The sequence below is a fragment of the Anopheles cruzii genome, chromosome 3, assembly GCF_943734635.1.
Source record: "Anopheles cruzii chromosome 3, idAnoCruzAS_RS32_06, whole genome shotgun sequence".
In the NCBI taxonomy this organism is placed as follows: Eukaryota; Metazoa; Arthropoda; class Insecta; order Diptera; family Culicidae; genus Anopheles; species Anopheles cruzii.
In genome coordinates this window covers 52,236,577-52,259,774 of record NC_069145.1, presented here as the reverse complement: position 1 = coordinate 52,259,774, position 23,198 = coordinate 52,236,577, and the positions used below count along the sequence as shown (strand labels likewise).

The 23,198-nt window shown below is 49.8% G+C and overlaps 2 protein-coding genes across 2 annotated transcripts; both read right to left on the bottom strand.

Moving 5' to 3' along the window:
* Positions 1-4,154: 4,154 nt before the first annotated feature.
* LOC128270579 (uncharacterized) lies at positions 4,155-9,449 on the bottom strand. The gene is made up of 3 exons (XM_053007990.1): positions 9,409-9,449; positions 4,485-5,292; positions 4,155-4,412 (listed from the first exon to the last, which is right to left on the bottom strand). The coding sequence occupies exons 1-3, from the start codon at positions 9,447-9,449 to the stop codon at positions 4,155-4,157; spliced, it is 1,107 nt and encodes a 368-aa protein (XP_052863950.1).
* An 881-nt stretch (positions 9,450-10,330) lies between these two features.
* On the bottom strand, positions 10,331-20,074 carry LOC128273822 (uncharacterized). Its single transcript, XM_053011877.1, has 4 exons — positions 19,901-20,074; positions 12,409-12,518; positions 12,174-12,320; positions 10,331-12,086 (listed from the first exon to the last, which is right to left on the bottom strand). The coding sequence occupies exons 1-4, from the start codon at positions 20,072-20,074 to the stop codon at positions 10,694-10,696; spliced, it is 1,824 nt and encodes a 607-aa protein (XP_052867837.1). The 3' UTR covers positions 10,331-10,693.
* Positions 20,075-23,198: the final 3,124 nt, after the last annotated feature.

The window sequence follows — 23,198 nt, the reverse complement described above, 5'->3', positions numbered from 1 at the left end:
TTTTCGTAACTCACTAAACACTTGGCGAAATTGTTGATTTTTTGCGTACGTTGTCATTCTAAAAATAATCAAACTTCTGCTCGATTTAGTCCCGGCCTGCCCGGCCTTCCGACGGTGAAATGGTTCATCAGCCATCATTCGGCTGACTGCTCCGGTCGGTAATGCGGCACGTATTTTGGCACACCGCCATACTACACACACCAAATTGGCATAATACGCGCAGCATGAGCCCCATTCATGCTTTCGCAACATGTGAGTAGCATGGCTGATGTTTTGCTCTTACGACGGGCCTGTTGGATTATTTTTCCACTGGCTTCCAGCACTGTCAGCCAGAAGGTGCGCCGAACCGGAACGGGAGATTTAGTTATTTCGATGGGCGGGAGACGTGATTTGCTTGCCATTTGATCGACGCACCGGCGAAACGGGCGTCTTCCCTCCCCTCTGCCAGGATTGGCAAGAACCGCACGTCGCACGTCTCGCTATGATTGATACTCGGTTGTTCATTAAATGCTGTGGTTCGATACCAGAGGGCGCTACTACGAGCCTAATTTTTGTTTGGTATGTTGGTACACTTTTCATATGAACGTATGTGAAGTTTCATTTCAATCGGTCACTTAATTTTTTAGGAAAATCGTATTGGAAAATCGCCGAATCACTGAAAGAGATTTAGTAGAAGCCATAGCCATCTCATTGAGCAGTATAATCAATATTTTAACTGAAGTCTTGGGTTTCAGAAAGCTCTGTGCAAAATGGGTGCCGCATTTGCTAACAATGGAACAAAAACGTTTGCGAATGCAACTTTCTCGGCAACATTTTGAGCGTTTTCGATAGAATAATTGATTAGGATAGATGGATGGATTAGGTATATCATCATGATCCTGAATCAAAACAAGAGGCTAAGGAGTAGTGTGAACCTGGTTCTTTGGCTTCGAAACGAATTTGTGTCCAAAAAACACCCAAAAAGGTGTTCAGGCATCAGTTTTGTGGGATGCGAATGGAATTTTATTAGCGGAACTATTTGAAAACTGATAAAAGTAATAAGTTTTGATTATTGTTTCATCCTTTTAGACCAACAGAAAGAGAAAAATCGTGAAAAAGAACCGGGTCTGCAGAAGAAAAACAACCTCTTCAGCAACGTTTTGGAAATGGCAAAAACCCTTGTTCGATTCGAATTGTTCAAGTATCCACCTTATTCAGCGACTTTCATCTGTTTTCAGACCCAAAAATAATCTTGCACGAAAAGCGGTTTTCATCAAATGATGACGTCATAGCACCTGCGGAAGCTTATTTTGAAGCCCTTCCAGATTACCACTTCAGGGATGGAATTTATAAAATGGAGTCTCCTTAGAACAAGTGTATTGTTTTTGTCAGGGAGACCATACTGCGTAATAAAGTGTGTTTCAAACCCTAAAAATGAGTTTTGCTTATCGACCCGCAAAACTTACTGAACAACCTAATATTCTTTGCGCTTTCAGCGCGCGCTTTCGACGGCTTTTAATCCAAAGCGTGCGAAGGCGCCTGACGGTAGGCAAACCGTCTGACACCTGAAGCAAACCGATGAACGAACCGGGAATCGACGCACATGACGATAGAAAGACGATAAACTTGAACGGCCCAAAAAAAAAAATAAAAATTAATAAATTGCTGTTTAGAAAGTACTCTACAGTACAAGTATAGTACATGTATAGTATGAACTGAAATTTAGCTGTTATTCTGAAAGCAAACACGGTGTGCGGTTTAAATTCGGAAGTAGAAGGATTTCGATCAAGAAGAGAATGGCTCTTCCGCCTCTTTAAAAACCAAATAGCCAAACCAGTAAAAAGATTTTAAACTTTAGGAACACGTCGCCCGGATTTTGTTCAAATAAGCGATGAACCAACGCTAAGGACGACTTACTACAAAATTTCATCACACGTTTTCGAGATAGGTTTTATTGGTTTTGTGGCTTCCGGTCGGAATGTGCTGTGTTGAAAGAGCTAAATCCTCTCTCTACCTTCACCATGACGCTTCAAATCAAATTACATTGAGGGGCTCTCGTTTGACCCTTCGGTCAGGAGGAGGCGTATGGAAATTTTGATTTGTCCCGTGCATCGTGTCGCCAAGGAAACCCTACCACATCATGTAAACAATCTCCCTGCTCGGGACGACTCACGAGTCGGCGATTGGTACTGAAATTGAATGAAGAAAAAGAAAAGTTCTTCCTCAAACTGACACAACCGAGGACTCTCTACAGTCGGGTGAACCTTTAAAATTGAATAACGGAAGCGCCGAAGAAAAAAGCGGAATCTTTGTATTAAACACATGACAACGTTGTACAGGAAGTACGTAAGTGAGGACGGTGCCCGGCTTATGTTGTGCACGTGCTGCTCGGAGTTGCACCCGAAGGTGCCGCAGACACAGGGAGAAACAGAAAATCTGGCAAGGATGCAGAGGATGGAAGCCAAACCTCAACTCACGCACGCCGAACTGCATCGTCACGCGGAGCGCAGGTTCTCGGAATCCTTGAAAGTGACTTGGGATAACCTTTTTTTCTGTTGTTGGGAAGAAAGCAGAAAAAGTCTCCAATCCGGGTAGGACACTTAATCGACGATTATGGAAAGTGTGGAGTGAAAAAAGCTAAAGTTAATCTGCATATTTGTGCCGCACAATCCCCGCTGGCGGGTTCGGGGAAGGCAGCGTCCCCTGCCGTGTTCAGGAGTGTTGTACAGGAAAGCGAACATAGGTCCGAGAGAGAAGATAGCAGCAACCGAAGACGTTCCAAAGTTGTGCCAGATGGTGAGCCTTCGATGGGTAGCTAAGGAGTGTATTTGCTTGAATGGAGTAAAACTGTGACAAAAAACCGTGCAGGTTCCACGGCAAAACTATGACCATTGGAGCAGATTATAAAAGCTTAAAGCTGATTATAGCGGTTATTGAAGAATTGGTGCGATATTAAACTGTCTTTTACAACCAAAGACAGTTACTTATCTGGAATGGTAAAAATACAATATCGATATTAAATAGCTTTGCATTTAAGACAATAAGTGTGTCACAAATTGCACACAATATTTGTGAAATTGGTTTTTTAAATTCTTCTAATTTTCATTATGCTGAGATATTTTAAAATGTTGGGTTAATTTCAAATATAGTTAGAGTAATGGAAAACTAGTATAAAAATTCATTCACTTGTCATATTGACATAAAAAGCATTCCATTAAAAGCGGAAGGAACATTTTGGGTTGGTGTAAAATATCGGCTGCCAACAATTTGCTGCTTAATCGTCCGTTTTGCACATTCGACACTATCCTGTAATGGGCCTGGCTAAGGTTGATCGGATCGAATGTCGGTAAATGCAAGCCGGCTTCTATTTACTGTACGCCTTCATAAAAAAGGATATTTTCAGGGCCGATGCAGGCATAGTTATGGCCGGCTTATTGTATTCTCACATTCCACGCGTTTCCTTAACACAGCGCAAGGATGCACTCATGTGCTGCTTGTGGAAGTGAATCAATTAAACTTCGGAAGAACGGAACGGACTGGGCGAACGGTCCGTGTACCAGGAAATTGCTAATTTGAATAGAGATTTCACAAAACATTGTATGCCAGGAGCACACTCGTTGAAGCGTCGTTGGAGGCTGTCTGTTCATAGTCTGTAGATTCCTTCGTAGAATCATATCTTCTGCGGCCAAATGAATGCGTTTAAATGTTACACATTTGATTTGTGAAACCCTTGATACAGTATGATAGTCGAAGGAGTGAACGGTGGCATCAGAACGACTTCTTAGGTGAGCGTCGTTTCATAAAAAGCCATGCATAAAGCATTCAAAACGGATTCTCGCACATCTTCAGGAGCTGATTCGATCGATTAGCTCTGCCTAGTCATCATGAACGTGTGCTCTGAACACAATGCTTTCATTTCCCATATCTTATCTGCTGCTTGTATTTATGGCCTATGCAAAGGCTATGGTCCCAGTTTCATTCTCCTCTGGGCGCAGTTCTGGTGGCAGTGCGCACTCTCCAGCAGTGTGTTCGTCCGGGTACGTCCCGGGTTGACGCCAACGGTGTCTAACGATTTTCCCACGATCGGATGGATGGCATATCAATTCACGCGCAGTGGGGTGCCGGGTTGCGGCTCAGGATTGATGGCTCATCCGATCGAGGGACTGTTGCAGCCGCTAACTTCCGAGCAGCTCGCGGAAGGGTTTCATTAACCGCAGCAAGGTGGTGAGAGGAAACTGCTTCGACGCATCACCGCCCAGCTTCTCGAGGAGCCCGGCCAAAGCGCTATGGTAGCAACGGAGACATTCGTCCATGTGCTCCCGTCGGAACTGCTCGCTGGTCGAGATGAAGAAGAAATAGCACAGATCCAGCACGGGCGAAGCGTAACGCGACGATTGCCAGTCGGTGAGAATGACGCTGGTGGCGACGTTGTTCTGTGGAAGAAAATACCGATAAGTCACATCAGTCCGTCATGGTGTTGGTTGCTTCTCCCTTCCGCCCCGTACCTGATCGTGCGAGTAGATTAGATTATTGATCCAGCAGTCACCGTGCGTGACGACACAGAACGAGTCCGCCGTCACCGGGTGGCAGCTATTCTTCAGGCCCTCGTACACCGCGTCCTTCACGGCTTGGATGCGCTCCTGTTCCGACTCGAACCGAGTCTTCATCGTGACGATGGCCCGATCGAACGACTCCTTCATCAGCGTGAACAGCTTGTTCCCTTCGATCAGAACGCCGCTTTCGCGCTTGTACTGCTCGAACGCCGCCGGCCGTTGCTCCTTCATCGCGAACGATAACGCGTGAAGGAAACCCAACTGTTCCATGACCAACTTCGTATGTTCCAGATTGATCGGTTCCAGCTTGTCCCAGTCCCACTTCTCGTACGCCTCGTTGTACTCCAGCACGATTAACGCCTGCTTCTCGGATCCGTCGGTTTCGCAGTGCGCCAGGTAGCAGCGGGGTGTGGCGAAGAACCCGTCGGCCGAACCCTCCCGCACACCCTTTCCACACTGGAAGTCGTGGAAGGCCGGCAGAATCTCGCGGTAGAAGAAGCACTCCCGTTTGAACAGCTCCAGCGAGCGATCGTCATCGTTCGGCGGCACCTTACACCACAACGTCAGCTCCCGGTCGTCCCCGTTGATGATGGCCTTGAACACGAAACTTACGAACCCGTCACACTCCAGGCGCGTCTCTTCGTCAAAGTCCACCGAGAACAGATCCGGCGTGAACCCGTGCTCTTCCGCGATCCGGCGGATCGCTCCGTACACGTACTCGTTAAACATGGGCGTTATCTTACGCATCGCGACCGTGGGGCTGTGAATTCAACTTGTTCCCTGATTGTTGACCCGAACTTCAAACTGTGTTTTTGAGGTTGCCGGTGTCGAACGGGGCCTTAAATACTCCGGCCACCCGTCACGGTATTCGTTGGTATGTGTAACGCTTTGGGGGCGCACAAACACTGCGATCTGCGTACGCTTGGAGCTATCTAATCGCGAATACGCGTTTTTGTGAAATTCAGCCGGCGGTTGGGTTGGTCGAGAAATTGTTTGATTTATCGTCGCGCAGCAGTGCGTTTTAATTATGCCCTTTAAACAAACAAATTTAAACAGAGTCAAAAAACACGATAATTAAAGACATTCTTCGCATAGTTCAATACAAGCCGAGGCCTACTTATCGCCCCGAATACGAGACGAGAATATTTCGCGTCTCGGAGACGTTTCAAGACAACCCAAATTTTGGCAGTATCCAGGCCATTGCTACCATATTCGGGCATCTATCGGGTGTGTGATTGGCAATGTTGTGAAATTGGAGGCACGCCAACAAGTTCCGTATTGACCTCCCTCCCCCGACGTGGATTCGATAATGTTGCGAAATTGTAATTATGCTGTCGCTGTCGTAGCATTAAGGTCTCAAAGATGGCACCGGATATCGACCGGAACCCATTTCGTCGACTTAATAGGTCCAACAACGCCCGCCTGGGGTGGTCCGGAGGAGCCAGACAAATCGGGAACAAAACTAATCTACGCCGTTGGGCTAGGGCAAGGATGTTGAAAGATATTCATTTTTATGACCCGATTTACATAATTCTTCATTTGTTTGTAAACACGGTGCACGGTGCAAGTGACCCCGGTGCCCGGTTCGGTGGCGCAGGAAAAAGGGATGCATTTTTAATCCTCATTGCCCTCGTGTCCGGTTCCACGACACAGCTCGGTGAACCCAGCGCCATGTTGCATCTCTTGGTTTTATTGCCTCGACTCGGGATGCGGAACTGGAGCGGAATAAAATGTTTTGTTATTAGAATAAATCGTGTTTATTAAAAGTGTGCCCGCCGGCGATCTCGGCGTGGGACTCGCGGCGTCGACGCCGGAAGTGCAGTAAATATCCTATCCTCGTCCGTTTGTTTACCGTCATTGTCCCTGCGCCGCTTTTCGGTTCGTGGTGCTTATTTTAGCGACGTTTAAATAAGAGCCGGTGGTGACTGGAATTGAAATGGAAATCGAAGAATGCATCGTTGTTTATATAAAATGCATTTCGTGATTATTCATGGGAATAAATTGGTGAACGGAATTTAGACAAAACATTAATGCACAAAAAGTATGAACAATCAATTGCAAAGTGGAAATGGAAAAGTTTGAAACCAGCAAAGGCATACAAAAAGAATGTGTGGCATTGTTGAGGCCAATAGTATTAATTGTAACATTGACCGTACTTTTAGAATTCAAACCACGATAAATCAAGCAAATATAAATTTCGGATGTGAATAACTTAACAAAAGAATTCAGTTTAGTTAGTCAACCTCGCAATCGCAAGCAAACGAAGAAATACATTAAACATAAGCAACTATTGTAACAAAAAAAAACATTAACTTCTGTTGTTGGATCGTTTAATTATGCCTTTTAGTATAGTTATATAGTATTTGGGGATTCAGGGTTCACTATTGCAATCGTGCACTAATTTTCGTGCACGAAAAAAAATCAGTTTTCGTCGGAAGCAGCAGGGAAACATGCTGAGCCCCTTCTTAGCCATTTCAATGTCTTGAGCGGTTTCCGTTAAACGCTGCCAGCGTGTGGTCTTTATCGGAAAAATCTGCTTCAAAAATTCGTCAAAACATCGCAGTCTCGGCCAGACAACCCGAAAAAACGGGTTTCTGGAGCCCCAAAAACACTAGGCGAACAGGAGCGACTGGTAGGTAGCTTCAGTGATATGCAAAAAAAAATCTGTAAAATATGAGAAATAAAAAAAAAACTGAAAGCCGAAAAATCCGAAGTTTGACTACGGTTGGACGTATCATGCAATATTGTTACGCAGTTTTTTCATGCAAGCTTCGCCACCAAAATTGCATACAACATTGCAGGCAACATTGTATACAATATTGCACACAACATTGCATGTAAGTTTTGAAAACCAAATGATTCATACAATGTTGCATGCAACATTGCACGCAAGTCACTGGTGCTACCTACCAGGCTTTCCTGCTCCCCTATTGCTTTTGCGGCACCGGCACCGCTTTTTTTATCGTTTGTGCGGGACGGCGAAATCTTGACAAATTTTTGGAGCGGATTTTTCCGATTAAAAGAAATGACCACACGCTAGCAGCTTGTTTCGGAAACCATCCAAGAAACTGGAATGGCTAAGAAGCAGCGCAGCATGCGAAAACCTCTGCGTCAGGTCGAGAAGAAAAGCGCGAGCAGCGTTTTCCCAAATGTTTTTCCTGAAGCTTCCGACGGAAATTGATTTTCATTCGCGCATTGTTACGAGCCTTACCTTACTTTCCTCCCTCATTTCTTTCGGTGACCAATTTCTTTCCAATTCCAGCGGAAATAAAGAAAATTCAAACGATGGCTTTTGCGGTTTCAAGAGCAATATTTTTATTGTTTTATTTGGAAATAAATACAGGCCAAGGGTCTTAAGAAGAAACACTACAATGTACAGACCTATCACACAGCTGATCCCCACCAGGCAGCGGCCCATGAAGGTTTGAAGTGATCTCCTCCTCGGAGATCCATGCGACGACCAGCTAAATTGTTCCCTGCTTCAAAAGCTTTCAATGGATGCCCTGAAGAGAAATGCCTCTGTGGCTGCTTCCGGCCACACGAAGCATATTGTAGACTGTCACCCGGGAGAATAACTTTCACCACAATTATGAAAATTATGAGCAAATATAGATCAATGGTTTGGTAAGTATTGTGTGAGTTCCATCTGTTTGTTGAAATGTTCAGAATCCAACTCTATTTCAAAATCTTAAGAACTTTTGCAATTCAAATAACCTCTTCCAAACTTCTGTAAGAAACTATACAGTTCGTTTTACAACAAGCGAAGGGATATCCAAAAGATAATTTTGGTCCCTTAATCGGTCCTGCTGTCCTTATTCAAACTCAAACACCGCGTTTATTTAAAACTGTTGCTGTGTGCGTTCGTAGAATGTTTTCATAAATATTTACCTTCATTACGAATTCCCGCAAACACCGGAAACCCCGCTACGCGCACAAGAACCTCATCTCAAGATCCCTCCGGTGGGCGTAAAGTCATCCTTTACGGTTCCATTCGGAAGATGGAAATGCAACAGACGCTGCATTAGAAATCTTTGGCCGGGACGAACAAACACATTCGGTGGTGAAGAAGAAAATACAAAAACACAGCGAAACTTCTGGGATTCTCTCTGTCGCAGCGCTGAAGGATGAAATTACGGCTCTATTCGTGCGCAATCGACCACGACTTGCAGCGTTCGAGGCCTCGGAAATCTCTGGGAAAATAGGAAAAGTTTGAAGCATAGTTTCGGTGCACACTATCTCGCTTAATGTGTAGCGCCGCAGTCCAGGGCTCGAGAAACTCGTCCCGGTGTCGCCCCGGACCCGGTAAATTATGTTTGGCGAAGGCGACGCCATTGGTTGAGCATTCTTCGAAACTTTGATGAATTTCTTAGCATCTGCTTGGTGCTAATGCAAATGCAATGCCATTGCCAGCGCCGTAAGCCCGAGAAAGTTGCTCGGTGTCCCAAATCTTTCGTCCTCGAAAGGATAAGCATCTGGAAGGAGCGCTCTAGCGCTCTAGCGCAACGCGGACTGACCGAAGTCACACCAACTCATTCACACAGCAGTAGCCCCGTAACCACAACGTACCCACGAGACAATGAACCGGCGGCAAGAATCGCGGCCCGTGAGCTGTGTGCTGGATCATCTTCTTGCCACAGCCAGGACTTTTCTTGCGTCCTCGTCCGGAGCGATGTTAATCACCAAACGATAAACTGCACCACACGATCCTCTTCAAACACTGCATTCCGGATAATGTTTGTTCCATCTTCGGTGCGGTGCGCGATGGTGTAAATTCGTCCTCTTCGAAGCGACCGACTCAAGGCGACCCTGGTTCAAGTTGCAACGGATGCGCTTCCATCTGTTGAAGGTTCATCAGCGAGAGAACCCTTTTTCCTACGTCTGGATTTTATCGCATAGAAAACGACGCAAAGCTGTCATTTTAGAGGCTAATTGGGACGGGAATCGAGGGTACACGGGTACACCACTCGAACGCACGCGTGTTACACTGTGACCGCGAAGCGCGGGTTGTAACTGTTTTTCGTCCATCCCACACTTGACATTCCCGGTACGTTGGCATGCGACAAGTGGTTTGTGACTTTCCCGAAGAGAATTCTAAGTCATGTGTTTGGGCGGAGTGGAATGGACAAGAATGACATGCGGCGCCAAGAAGGGTAAAGCAACGAAATGCAGACAGAGTCATCATGTAATTAACACACTGTGTGGTTAAAAATGGTCCATAGTTTGACGTTATATTTGTTTCATAACTTACTTAAAATGTAATAAAAGTGTACAAACATCTAGAAAAGGGAGAATAATGGTGTACGCTGAGAGTGACTGCACACAAAGCACAACAACGATAAATTGATTATTTGGAAAACTACAAAAGAACAAAATTGCAGCAAACAGTGGGAATAACATAAGGAAACGCGTATGGAGAAAGACGTGAAGCATATTGGGGAGGTTGCGGTTAAAATTCAACGGTTCATTTGGTATTTCTGCTGAGTACACACGGAACCGCTCTCTGTCCGGATACTAGAAGGGACAGGATAGTCTCGGATGTTTTGTGCTAACGGGGTGGGTCTCTGTGTTGTGGGGTGGCTTTGGCGTAATGGTCTACCTCCTATCTCGCTTCCTCTCCAAACTGGCGCTTACGATAATCTCTAGCGGCTATTTAATAATTAAAAAAATATGTCTCTTTGGCATACAGCGCGCGCGCTCGAATTGCGTTTCCACGTTGAGAACTCTCCGCCTCCTCCGATTCGGATCCAATTTTTACCATCCTTCTTTGCGACCACCAAACACTTTGCTGTCCCCTGTCCTACTAAGCCTCCGTTTTGTTTGCATTTGTGGACGAGTGCGGTTTGGGGGGGGCGGTGCTAAGCTTGTTTACAACGCTACGTTTCCGCTAACTGGTAATCTGTACAATCCGTCCGTGGTCGGGCCAAACTCTTTCCAAAGCCAGCGCTGCCCCCTTGCTGACCGCTTCCGATCGCTCCAAAGACGCTGTGTGTGTTGTCCTTCGAAAAGCTTTAGCTGGCTTCTTAGGTCTCTTAGGTTTTATGATACGCGTTAGATAGCTGTTCCCCCTCAAGGCACCCGCCTCTTATTACTCTACCAAGACTAGGACGATAAAAATGTACTCCAAAACACACAAACCAGTGCACACGCACACGCACCCTTGTTTAGATGTACACGAAGTTACCAACGCCCTTCGCCGGATCGGTGTTGACCATTTCCTTCACGATCGTGCTGCGAAGCGAAGCGGACCCACCACCGGGAGTCTGCTGCTGCTCCGGGCCGGAACTGGAACCTCGGATGTCCGCCAGCTTCTTGTCGATGCCGAGCGAAGAAAACGATTGGCTCACGGTTCGGATTTCGCGAATGTTGTACACCGGGCTGTACGATGGGGCGGCCAGCACCGAGAGGGGCAGCGGCGAAGGTTTGCTGCCCAGGGCCGCCAGCCGCATGCTGGACGACTTGGCGGGGCGCGGTGGTGGCAGCAGGCTTTGGGCGCTGTTTTTGCACTTGATTTCGGGTGGTTCCGCCGCGCTGCCGGGTGGTTCCGAATGGCGCCACGTTACGCCGGAAGTCGACAACGACGCCGCCGCCACCGCCGCAGGGCACTGGTGGCAAGGACTGGAGTCCTCGTTGTTGTTGTTGTTGTTCAGCTGGTCGCGCTTGAAGGTGCCAGTGCTGCGGGTAAGGGTTCCTCCGTTCGGGTGGTGCTGGCGGCGAAGCGTAGCGTAGGTCTCGTCTGGCGGCTGCTCATTAGTTCTGCCATCGTCGGCCCCGGACGAGGATGATGCCGTCGAGGTGGACGAATCGGACGAGAGGGACGAAAACGAGGAACAGGATGACGACGAAGACGAGGACGATTCGGTGGAATCGACCGAATCGCCCGAATCGGTCGAGCCGGTTGACGCGATCGAGTCGTCCAGGGACGGCTGATAGAAGGTCGGTGGCGGTGGCGGGCGGGTTTCCTTGAGGAGCAAACTTTTCGTCTCCACCGGCAGATCGTTCAGCGACGACAGGCCGTCCACGATGTCCGAAATGAAGGAGGTGGTTCCGGTGGTGGTGGTTCCAAGGGAGAAGCTCCCGCCGTGCAGCGACAGTCGGTGGTGGTGGTGGTGGGCCACCAGTGGGTGCAGATGCGGCACGATGGGATGATGGCTGGAGGAACCGTTCGCTGCCGCCGGCGTTGGCTCGAGTCCGGCGGCGTTCAGGAGGAAGTGCTTCGACTCGGTGATGGTGGCCAGCAGCTGACGGCGCCGCGGATAGTTGGGATTGCGGCGCACCAGGAAGTGCATGATTTCGCCCTTTTGCTGGCGCTGCAGCTGCGTCTTGAGTGGCAGATCGTCCGGGTGCAGCTTCCGCTGGTACTCCTGGCCGGGGCAGACCTCGTACAGCGAAAACTGCTCGACCGGCTCGAGCGAGTTGTAGCAGGACAGCAGCAGCGACAGCAGCTCGTCCGACGTCGTCTCCTCGGAAATGAGCAGCGACTTGTACTGCGAGTTGGGCTGCAAGGCGGACGTGTGCACCCGAATCAGGCCGCCCGGCCTTTGTTGGAGGCAAAATCTGTTGGCAGGATAGAGGACCGGTCTTCATTAGTGTGCTGTGTGGGGCGAGTGCTTCGATTTAACTTCGATTGAACCTGGAGCTTACCTGGAGTCTCCCTTCGGGTGGCAGGCTTGGAGCAGTGCGGGGCGAGCTTCGTCGTCCAGTTCGAGCAGTGACTTTACGCCCGGCCGCCGCACGGTGACCTCCATCGTCAGGTAGAACAGTCGGGGATCCCGATGACGCATTTTACATCTAAAAACCGCGAGGAAAGCGTTAGATGGCGGCGACGTTTAAAGGCAATTATAGGACACCCTCGAAACCGCGCGGGGACTAAGCTTACCTTCGCAGCACTTGCTGCACCACACTCTTGCTCGTCGCGTCGTACGAGATGCCCAGCGTTTTGTACTCGATGTCCTGGCGCAGGCACGCGGTGTAGATTTTAATTGTGGTCTGTGGGGACGGCAAGAGAACAAGCGGACGGAGATGGTTAGCAATAAATTCCTGACAGCACAGCACAGTGGACAAGGGAATCCGAGCAAATAATCTCAACCCGACTCGGACTCGGGGTAGTAGTTCCCGGCGCCCTTCCTTCGGGATCGATAATTCCACAAAACAAGCAAACCCTCGAAAGGGGCCGCCAGCAATATTGGAACGCTTGAATGGGCCCGCGTTTCTTCAAAGGAGCGAAGGTCTTTAAGGAGAGGATTTAAGCGCTGCTGATTTGTGGGGTGGCATCTCCGGAAAGCCAAATCTAATACCTGCACGCTTAGGAAACTGGGCCAACTTCGGAGGGCTGTGGTCAATCGGGTTTTCGGCCGCCGAGATCAAAGCCCAAACTATACCCGGGGCCGATAACTTGGGTTCGGGGAGCTCCACGTTAAGCACGTTAAGCCTCCGTGTTGTGTTGTCGGGACCAAACGGCGGGGGGTTAACCAAAGGATTTGCAGAAGCAAAAAATGGCCAGCAACAGCTTGGGCAGCTTGGGCGTGGGTTAGCAGCCTGTGATCCGCCCGCAAAAAAGGTTCAATGATTAGAGACGAACCAGCGAGGGTTGAGATGGTTGTTACCATAAATCTCGACACTTTACGGTGTGCGCGCGCTCCCCTTTGGCGCAAGAGAAAGCGATGGGAAAATGGCGGGGAAACATCCGAGAGCCAACTCCGGAGCGGGGTGTGTGGTGCGTGACTCCAAATGTGATTTTAATGCGCCGGACGGTTTCCGCCGTCGCCGCCACCGCGCATTGTTGTTTTGTTTTGAGCTCCACGGCCGTTGTTGTGTTGTGCGCTTGGTTTCCGTGTGCATTGTGAGCCACTCTTTGCGAGACTTCTTCTCTTGAGGGGACCTCGAAGTTTCCCACTACTCGTGGCTTCGTGGCCACTAAGAATTCGCTTGCCGCGCGCCTCCATGAAGGCGTAACTCGACGCGCGATTCGGAAATTTATTGTCGCAACCCGACAGCAGCCCTTTGGGAACCAGATTCCGCGATTGGGCCGGGCGCAAAACAATGGAGGGTGCGCTACTGCAGCGCGCACACGACTCGTCCCGGGCCCCCGGGGGGGAAAACTATTTTAATTAGACAAATTTCACCGGAGCCGGGGCCGGGAAAATGGCCACCCCATGGTGGGAGCCGAGCGTGAAGATAATCGCGCAGTTGGCGTGATGTGCGCGCGTTGCGTCGTTGATTGACTCACTGGGGTCTGGGGTGCCGGGTGCCCGTCCTTTGGCGACATCGACCCCGCGCGCGCCCTGATAACGACCTCCATAACTTTCACCCTTTGGCAGCACGTTGGGAAATCAGCCACCGTGCGTTGAATGCCTCACTCAGAGAGAGTCTCCATTGGGTGCCGCCCAGATAGTAAACAATAAACAAAAACACTAAAATGAGCGGTTATGGGAAAGTCATGAGAGCACGAGGGTCCAAGAATCCGGATGCAGCCGGTCACCAAAAGGGGGGGGGGGGGGGGGGGAGATGTTCTTCCACAGGCCAAGCACATTCCAGCACGCGCCTCACTTTAATGGCCCAAAATACTCACATTGCCAAGTTCGCATCCGAGCAACCCGTCAGAATCCCACCACTTGACAGATCGCACAACGTATACAACGCGTCGTCCACTTTCGCGTCGTCCACAAACACATTTTTATGGTTTGAAATTCACTTTATTATTCAGTATGGCCTTTCTAAACATCAACGCGCTTGTTCCAAGGAGACTTAAATTTATAAATTCCATCCCTGAAGAGAAAAACTGGAACGCCTTCAAAATACGTTTCCGCAGTTGTTATGACGTCATCATTTGACGAAAAACATTTTTCACGGACGATTTTGTTGGGTCTGAAAACAGATGGAAGTGGATGCTCCAAAAATTCGTACTTTAATTTAGGCTTTAATTTGCCATTTTCAAAATGCTCTTGTGACACGTTACATGCCCTGATGAAAGAGATGGTTTTTCTTCTGCAGGCCCGGTCGTTTTTCACGAATTTTCTTATTGAGTTGGTCTAAAATGTTACAATAATCAAAACTTATTATTTTATCGGTTGGCAAGTAATCCGCTCACCCAAGTCTCATCCACAGTGATGATTCAATGCACAAAATCCACTTTGTCCTTTTGAAAATATTCTAAATGCTGAGGGGAATGTTGCATGCAAATGCGTTTTTGTTCCATTTTTAGCAAATGAGGTACCCATTTTGCAAACAACTTTCTGAAACCCAAGACTTCAGTTAAAATATTGGTTATACTGCTCAATGAGATGGCTAGGCCTTATACTAAATCTCTTTAAGTGATTCGTCGATTTTCCAATGCGATATCCTGTATTTTTTTTACGATTTCAGGTGTTTTGTCTGTTTTAGGACGCTTTTGACATGGATCGTTTTGACGGCTAGTAAGACCACGTTTAAACTCAGAAACCCTCCTTTTAACCCCCTAATTCCTTATCGAAGCGTCTTTTTTCACTTTCACTTTTCACTTCGTTCAAAAAATCTCCTTTGCTTTTAAACCTTTCAAAAATAAAACTTTAATCACTGCATGACACTTAATTTCTTCCATTGTAAAAAATACTTTGACACGTCGATACTAAATGGCTTGTAAAAAACAAGCCATTAACATACGTTCATATGAAGAGTGTACCAATATAACAAAAAAAATTAGCATCGTCGCAGCACCCTCTGTTATCGAGCGGAATCAATAAACGCACGTGGCACGTAGATTCTCGTAGATTTCCGGTCTGGTCGTCACGCACAAGAAAGTGGCCGAAGACGAAGAAGTAAAAATCGCATCACCCGAATCGGTTCCTTCGCCCCCACGGAGCGCTAAAGCGATGCAATTTACAGCAGTCCAATAAAGCCGACGAAGACATGGCTGTTTGATGTCTACGGCGCGCGATAGACGCTGGAAATCCCATTTCGAGGACGACGCCGTCGCCGCCGACCACCAATAGTACCTGACGGCGCCGCTACGCATTATCGCAAAGTCTGCACCACAACACAACAAAAGGAGAGTCTCTTCGTCGCGGTTGTCGTGAAGATAACATTTCATCCGCCTGAAAACGGTTGCCACGGGGGTCCCTCGGTAGCAGCCCAAGGCGCTGCCCCGTTTGTTTACCAGCCCAAGATAGGTTAGAGAAAGCACCAAACCACAACAAAGAGCGCCAACAGCGTACGAACGATGGTGGTGGTTAACGCGTTCGTTGTGCGTGCAGTTACTTGTGTAAATCAACGGAAAACATTGGCCCACCACCGGGCCGGGCCGAGGCTGGCTGTCTTATCCTTTTCGATATGATTTCCATTTTCCGAGCCAGTGCGCCACTTACTGGCCGACGAGTGGCTCCGACTCTAGTCCCTGTCTAGAGGGCGAAGGGTCCAATATGTTTGCGCCCCACACCTTCCGGAGATGCCGCAGTGCACGGGTGTCGGGGAGGTTCGAGATTGAAAGTCGCAATGGGAGACTCGTGTGTAACCCCCGAGAGTGTATCCGGTCCGATGAAGCCGACACCAGGCGGCGCCCATCTGGGGACGGCGCTTCAAAATTGAAGTCCAGTTGGTCGTCAAATCGATCCTTGCGGTACTACGAGCAACCACCCGCAAGATGTCCTTTGCCGGTTCCGTGAAACTTTTTGTTAGCATTTTGGACCAATTTCTGACGCCAAATTTGGTACCTCATTTTTATGTTGTCACATTTGACTGCTTCGTCCACAAATGCTAACCCACGCAGGAGGCTGTGCGTCATGAAGCGCCTACCGAGAGTGCGCCAATGTACACAGACAGGCTGATATAGATCGCGATGGATCGTTAAACTGCGAAGGCAGAAATTGATATTACGGTTGCCGGTGACCGGTTCTCCGGTTATCCTTTAAAACCTAGCATTTTTATTCCTCCTTCGGGGCCGGTGGGCCGTAAATCCTAAATTCGGTGGTCGAAACGCGAAACACATAAAATGCAATAATACCCGTAAACCTCTATCGTAATCGCATCGCATCGCCACAATTCCATTCAATCACAGACATTGCCGGCGTGTTTAAAAATCCGGATTGCCTCGCGGGTGCCATGATTACTTGTTATTGATTTTTGCCATCGATCGGGCTGATTTTTTTCTTCCAATCAGAACCACCCCACCGAATCCCTTAACGATCCGAATCCGGCTCCCATCGCGGAGACCAACAAATGTGTGCACGTGTGTGTGTGTGTGTTGCGTAGTGTTTCTTGTTGCGTACATTTTCTCACAACTTTTGGCGAGACGCGTTACGGCATCGGGTTATAAAACAGTCCAGTTTATGCTTTCGGCCCAACGAAAGTGCTATGGTTTGCAGTTTTTATTTTTGGTTTTCACATGTTTTCCTTTCGTTCCACACAATCCGCGAGCGCCCTTTTTCGTCGCGGCGCAACAAATGAAATGAAATCATAATCTTTTGTCAAATTTTCTTCCAACGCTCGTTGGCTGGCTGGCTGGGGCCGGCGAATCGAACGCGACAATGGGCACGTTTTGGGCTCCAAAACTTTGACACATTTATTTGCACGGGGCGGGGAAAATGGCGCGTCCGCAAACGGCCACAACAACAACGGCGACTGGGGTCGGGAACGGGAAATGAAAATAATTTAAGCAGCTTTTTGTTTCGCCTTCGCCGACGACGTGAAAGGCCACCACCGGGAAAGGCCGCAGGCCGGATGATAGTGAGAGTGTTGCTTTTGGCCATCAGTGGGGATGGCGAAGAGAAAATAGTTTGATTTCCGGTGACGGGGGGCGCGCGATGGTGGCATATTTTATGCTGCGGCCAGCCGAACGATCACTTCCGGCTGCGCGGCTCCGGCTGGGAAAAGCGTGGCTTTTGTGACCAAATTTAAACACATCTAGGGTGTCTCCCCTCGGGCCACTCGGGCGCGCGCTCATTAGGTGCGAGAGTCTTCGATGATACCCTTCTCGGGTTGTTTTTTTTGTTTTTGGTTGGGTCTGTTTCGGACCAACTTGTGCCTTGGGCCATCGAGCTTCAAAAACTAGCTTGGACGCGAATGGTGTACTTTTATCTTCAGACATTCGACTGGATGCGGTTTTGTGGTGTGTCGATAGGTCCACGAGGCTACCAATTAAAGGGCTCCCCCGCTGTCCGACTCTACCAAGGACACCCAAACGCAGGGCCTAATTTGCTTAGGTCCCGACCCCAGACGTGGGCACGCCATTAGTTGGCGGCGAGACCAAAATAAGTGTTCCCCGTATCTCCGTAATGTACACAGCCAAGTACGGTTTCGACCCCACCGGGCAAAGCCAAAGACCCTTCACACGTGCCAGGAGCACAGGAGTTTTTCGTGGGCCCTCCCCCAAACGGCGCCTGACCAAACATTGATGAACCACAAATAATGTATTCTCTTTCTTCTCTGCCCATGCCCGTGGTGGTCCTCGCGCGTAGCGAGGGTAACGCTAAATATAGGACCCTCTAGCACACACACACATTCCGGTGGGCAAACAGCTTCAGGATCTGGGGAAGCGAAAGGACAAAGTTTCGTGTTCAGCAGAACACATTGCGATACTGTTTCCGACCGGACGACGGCGGACCGGACCAGGGGCGAAGAGGCTGATTGAGGATGCAACTTGTTTGTTGGAAAGTCACATTTGGCAAGATTACCATCAAAACGGTGCGCGACAACTTTTGCAAACCACAAAACCTGCGACGGCAAGGCAAAGTTCTGCGCGACCCAACGTGGAATCCCATAAATTGGATTTAAGGTAATTTTCATCACCGACCGACCGGAACCGGCATCAAAAGGGGGTCCTTTTTAGGTTGGGTCGGCAGTTTTTTGGATCGGCCGCCGCGCAGAACTGCATCCCCCCGGAAGTAACTGATTGATCGATTTTTTACCGTTTCGCTTGTTTCGCTCCCTGGGGCCCAGGATCGCATCATTCGCAGTTGATAAACGACCGCGACGACGGCCGCGCTCCGTTACTCGCCGTGCTCCAGATTAGTGTGCTGAGTCGGCTGAAACAGATTTGTGGTCCGCGGCCGCGGCCGAGTCGAGCCGTTTTGGGACCGAGAGGCGGCGTCGTGCACTAAAACCAATTTCCTGTGTAGAAGCCGCGATGCGCAGCGGCCAGCGGAAAAGCTCTCCCTCTTTCTCCTTCTCTAAACGAAAACTAATCTTCGGGCGGCTTCCGCTGTCTGCACCCCGTGTGCATCTTGATGGCCATCTTCGGTGGATACACCTTGAACTTTCATTTTCCGGCGAAAAATTCCACACTGGCCCCTGGGAATCTGGAACGGAGGAGAGAGCGAGTGCGAATGGCGGGCTACTGCGTTGCCGAAGCTTGCGTTTTGTTGATAAATTCGCTCCCACATGAAAGGCCCCACCTCAGGTCTTTTCTGACAGTTGTTGACATTGCCGGAGCGGAGCGCTCTCGGGACATAGATTGGCCCGCTTGTAGGTTCGAATCTCGCGGAACTGGGCAAGCAATGCCGCCACAAAGAGTGACTGACTAACTTTCGAAGAATTCTATGGCGGTCCCTATGGACCTGAGTGGCGCAGCGCCCGGGTTAATTGGGCTGAGCTTCTGGAGGAAAACACAAACAGCTCTCGTGAAGACCCGGGTGACAGTTCCCTTCGGACTCGGATAACTTCGTCCTGTTGGGTGCTAAAACTTGGCCGCCATTATGATTCTCACCAAAAGTGGTTTCACTTCACTCCCTAGAGCTCGGGCAACGTTTTCTCCGAGGAAATGTGCCCTCAAACACGTTCGGAGCCGAGGAATTTCCCACATTATCTCTCGCTCGATGGCACACGCGGCAGGCGAAAGCTGTGGTGTTCCCCAGCTCTAAACAATACTTCATTAAAATGAAGATGATTTGCTAACCGAGATGATTTGCTTGGCCGTGCGCCACCATTTCCCAACAACGCTTCGCCAAATTGAATTGGCGTGAAAAATCTCAAACTTTTTGCTGGCGCGTAAATGCTAGGCGTAATGACAATAATTAGTGTCCCGCTTGTCGCGGGAGTCACGGCCGATGCAAAAATTGAGCGTCGAACCACTCTCGGGGATTTAATGAGCGCACCTCAGCAAACGAAGGCAAAAGCGACACGCAACAAATTAAATTAAAGACCCAAAGTTAGCCCTCACCCACCCCGGGGGACCAAAGCTACTGGAGAGTGATCGGACCTCGGGATCTTCAGGAGGGTGGCCAGACAAATCAAGTGCGCCTATTGTTGTCGTCGAAGCGTTGTTGTGCAACGTTTGGAAATTGGACCAGATTACCGAAAGCGAACCCAAAAAAAATGTGTTTAACCCAAAGGTGATTAATGTAATTGCCAAATTTCGCTGCCCATTTGCATGAACGACGTTTACGGGGTGGGACACTTACCTGGGGAATGGTTTCGTTGAGGCTGGAGTAGCTGGAGGCCCTCGAGTGGCTGCGCAGCTGGTCGCTCGGTGGCTCCGGGCTGCCGCACAGTGACGAGGCACACGACGTGGACGAGCGCATCGACAGCGAATCCGACCGGCTGCGCATCGGCGATATCTGCACGTGCTTCAACATCTGAAACGTGGCGAGAGGAAGAGACAGAGCGGATAGGTGTATTAGACAACAATCACGCACACACCCGCGTACAACAGTAGACAGAAGCAGCAGCCCCCGGTAATGATGGGTAATTTCTGACGGATGACGTGTGCGTGTGGCGTCGTGGTGCTTCTGACATTTGGTCTGACGGTCCAGGGGAGCCGGGGACCGGTGGGGAATGAAACCGGACACAGCTGCCAGCTACACACACTGGCCGCGACCACAACCACCGTTTGACAGCGGCGGTCAGAGAGAGAGCTAATTGATCAATTATGGGACGTCACTGGTAGACCCGGTGGTGAGCACCTCAGGACCGCACGCAATAACCGCGTGGCCCAGATTCGAACGACGAATGAAGCGATCGGCGAGTGCACAAGAACCGAGATCAAGACACGGCGATACCCCGGGTATCCCGTTGCGTGCCGCATTCCGTGCCGTTAGAGAGAACGTACGCTAAATCCATCGAGCGTTACGCAAGACGAAGAAGCGCTTGAGCTCTTGGACCCCGAAGACCTCCCGACACTGGATAGGATGTTTATCGGGAATTTCACTTCCAGTGGCACCTCTGACCATCGTCGTCGACGTGGTAGGTCCAGCGATGCGACCCGAGATCAAGATTGCCGAAATGCGCAGATCTTCGTCGGCGCTTCCTGTCTACGTTTTATGAGATCTCACTCTCTTTCTCTCTGGCGGTCTTTCCAACTCTTGCGCAACTCTTAATCGTCTGTTACGCGACGCGATTGACGTTAATTAAAATGCTTCTCTCGGGCATTGTCGCCAGCAGTCGATGGCCGAAAATCGGCATCCACATTAGACAAGGCTCGGGACCACAAAAAAAGAGGGGCGATCAACGACACCAGCGCCAGTGTCGAGAAGACGCCAGCGGGCCAGGCCCACCACCGGATGGGACACAAAAAAACGGGGCGATAGCATAACATGAACTTTGAAGATTCACGATCTTTGGGACCGCGGTGGCGGCGGACGAGATCTCGATCCTCGAGCGATCTACACACGGGGCACTGAAGGCAAGGCGCGACCCAAACGGCAGACTTCCGCCGTCCCCTTAGCGCCCGGATGCGGCGTTTCCAAACGACCTTAGCAGGAATGCCGATCCACTGGAATGCGCCATTAAGACCAGAACGCAGACGCAGCAAACGACAGAACTACGGAGAGCAGCGCCAGTGGAAAGATCTCGGAAAGCTAGAAAGACACGGGAAAATAAGTCCGTTCAGGTCTGACGCTACACGATTACGACATTCTTGGGACGACCGACCCTCCGATCCCGATCCGATTCGGCTTCAGTTTTCTACGCATTCCCCGCTTCGTGTTTCTTTTGTGGCTTGATTTTCGGTTTCCACCCTGTGGCCCCTCGACACCTTCGCCCGGACATTAGGAGACGACCAGAGACCACGGGTGTTGTGGGGCGAGCATCCGGCGATCGGGTATCGCTCGGTTTATAGCTCGACGCAATAATGCCAGGGCCGGAAAAGTTTCACCACAAAGTTTGCGAACGGATGGCCGCCATCTTGCGCCGCGCCATGAATCGAAGCAGATTTGTTTATCATTCGACCTGCCGACCAACCCGCCGAGTTTGGCCCAGATTCCCCCCGCAGGGCAGGTGTGTAGTGTGTCGAATCCCAGGCAAGGGAAGTTACAAGTTTCAATTACTTTAATGTGTGGTTCCCGACCTCATGGCCAACTTGTTTTCGCCCAGTTTATCAGGCTGACCACCAGGCCACTTCCTTCCCAAAAGCATCCGCCAACAGGACCCCCAAAGCATGGGCCCCAATCCAAATATGTAAATATGCGACCGATGTCCGGACTCGATATCCCGGAGAACCTGAGAGCTAGACCACAACAGTGTGCAGTTTTTCGGGATTGGTTCCGGAGCCATCCGGAAGAGCGGAAACGCGTGAATCCGAACCTTTCCAATAGAACACCGGATGCGTTATCGCTTGATTAACAGCGCCTCCGGAACGTTGGCCGACGGGGCGGCTTTGTAGATGGAATCCGGAACGAAGACGTCGTCGTCGGCGGTTCATGGGAAAGCGTCCGTGGCCCCGGCCCGTGGCGGTAGCGGAAAGGAATCGATTTTTGTAGAGAAATTCCAGCGAAGAGCTGTGGGGTCGTTTGGTCCGTGGTCGCGTTGAAAAATCATCCACCCTGGGGACCGGGACCGGGACATAGACGAACGGAGTCCGTTCCACGGATCTCCCGGCACCGGAGCTGGTCGCATCTCATCTCTCTTAATTAAATTAATTTACGGTCATTGCCGGACCTTTGCCACCCTTCTTCTCGCTCTCTCTCTGTGTGCTCTGTCGACGCATTCCGATTCGTGTGGCGGCGCGGACTTAGAACACGGGCGGCCATTTAGTTTCAAGTTTTGGCCCGTGTTCAAGAGAACTTGTTAAAGAGGTAATAATTATTCATTCTAGAGGCCCCACTCCACGGCGAGCGGAGCACTCTTGGGAACTTGGAGTCCCCGACGAGTTCTTCTTCTATCTGCTTCGCTGCTGGAGAGCCACGCCGAAGCGCGCGCACTTGTCGCGTTCCCATCGAACCACTCTCAGAAGCACAGAATCGGGGAGTGACGGAGAAGGAAGCGCCGGTTTTGGAGGCTACGACAGTAGAAGCTTAGCACTTTGCGTGTACATATTAAATTGTAACTTCCTTTTTCTCGCTCTTTGTGGCGAATCCACAGCGCGGGAAACGCTCGCGTGTTGTCCGTCCGGCCAAGGCCGAGCCGAGAATCGAAACGGCAGTCATGGCGGCAGCGACGGTTGCTGGGATGCCGATGCGAAACTGTCACCTTGTTGGGAAAGCGCGCTCCAGATGTGTTGTGGAAGCTTTCGAAAGGCGCCGTCCCCAGAACAACAAACCAAAAGAACCGACCTGTGTATTTATTTATTGCGTTTATTTGTTAAACTGCCCAGTATGTGTGTGTGTGGACCACCATTATTTGGGGAACTTTTCCAAGAACGCCAGCAATCCACTGACAACTTGCGGTGGGAATTGTGGTTTCGTTTCGCTTTCGGCTCTCGTCGGAGGTGTACGCCACTTTAAGCGCCATATTTATTTTCGTTTATTAATAAAAGCCATGGCG

Bases quoted from the DNA above. Each gene is read 5' to 3' on its own strand.
- LOC128270579 (XM_053007990.1), bottom strand. From the start codon at position 9,449: ATGACAGCTTTGCGTCGTTTTCTATGCGATAAAATCCAGAC. The intron at 5,293-9,408 runs GTAGGAAAAAGG...TTGAATTCACAG, and splicing joins CTATGCGATAAAATCCAGAC to CCCCACGGTCGCGATGCGTA. The intron at 4,413-4,484 runs GTACGGGGCGGA...TTTCTTCCACAG, and splicing joins TAATCTACTCGCACGATCAG to AACAACGTCGCCACCAGCGT.
- LOC128273822 (XM_053011877.1), bottom strand. From the start codon at position 20,074: ATGTTGAAGCACGTGCAGATATCGCCGATGCGCAGCCGGTCGGATTCG. The intron at 12,321-12,408 runs GTAAGCTTAGTC...CGCGGTTTTTAG, and splicing joins GTGCAGCAAGTGCTGCGAAG to ATGTAAAATGCGTCATCGGG. The intron at 12,087-12,173 runs GTAAGCTCCAGG...TCCTGCCAACAG, and splicing joins CACCCGAAGGGAGACTCCAG to ATTTTGCCTCCAACAAAGGC.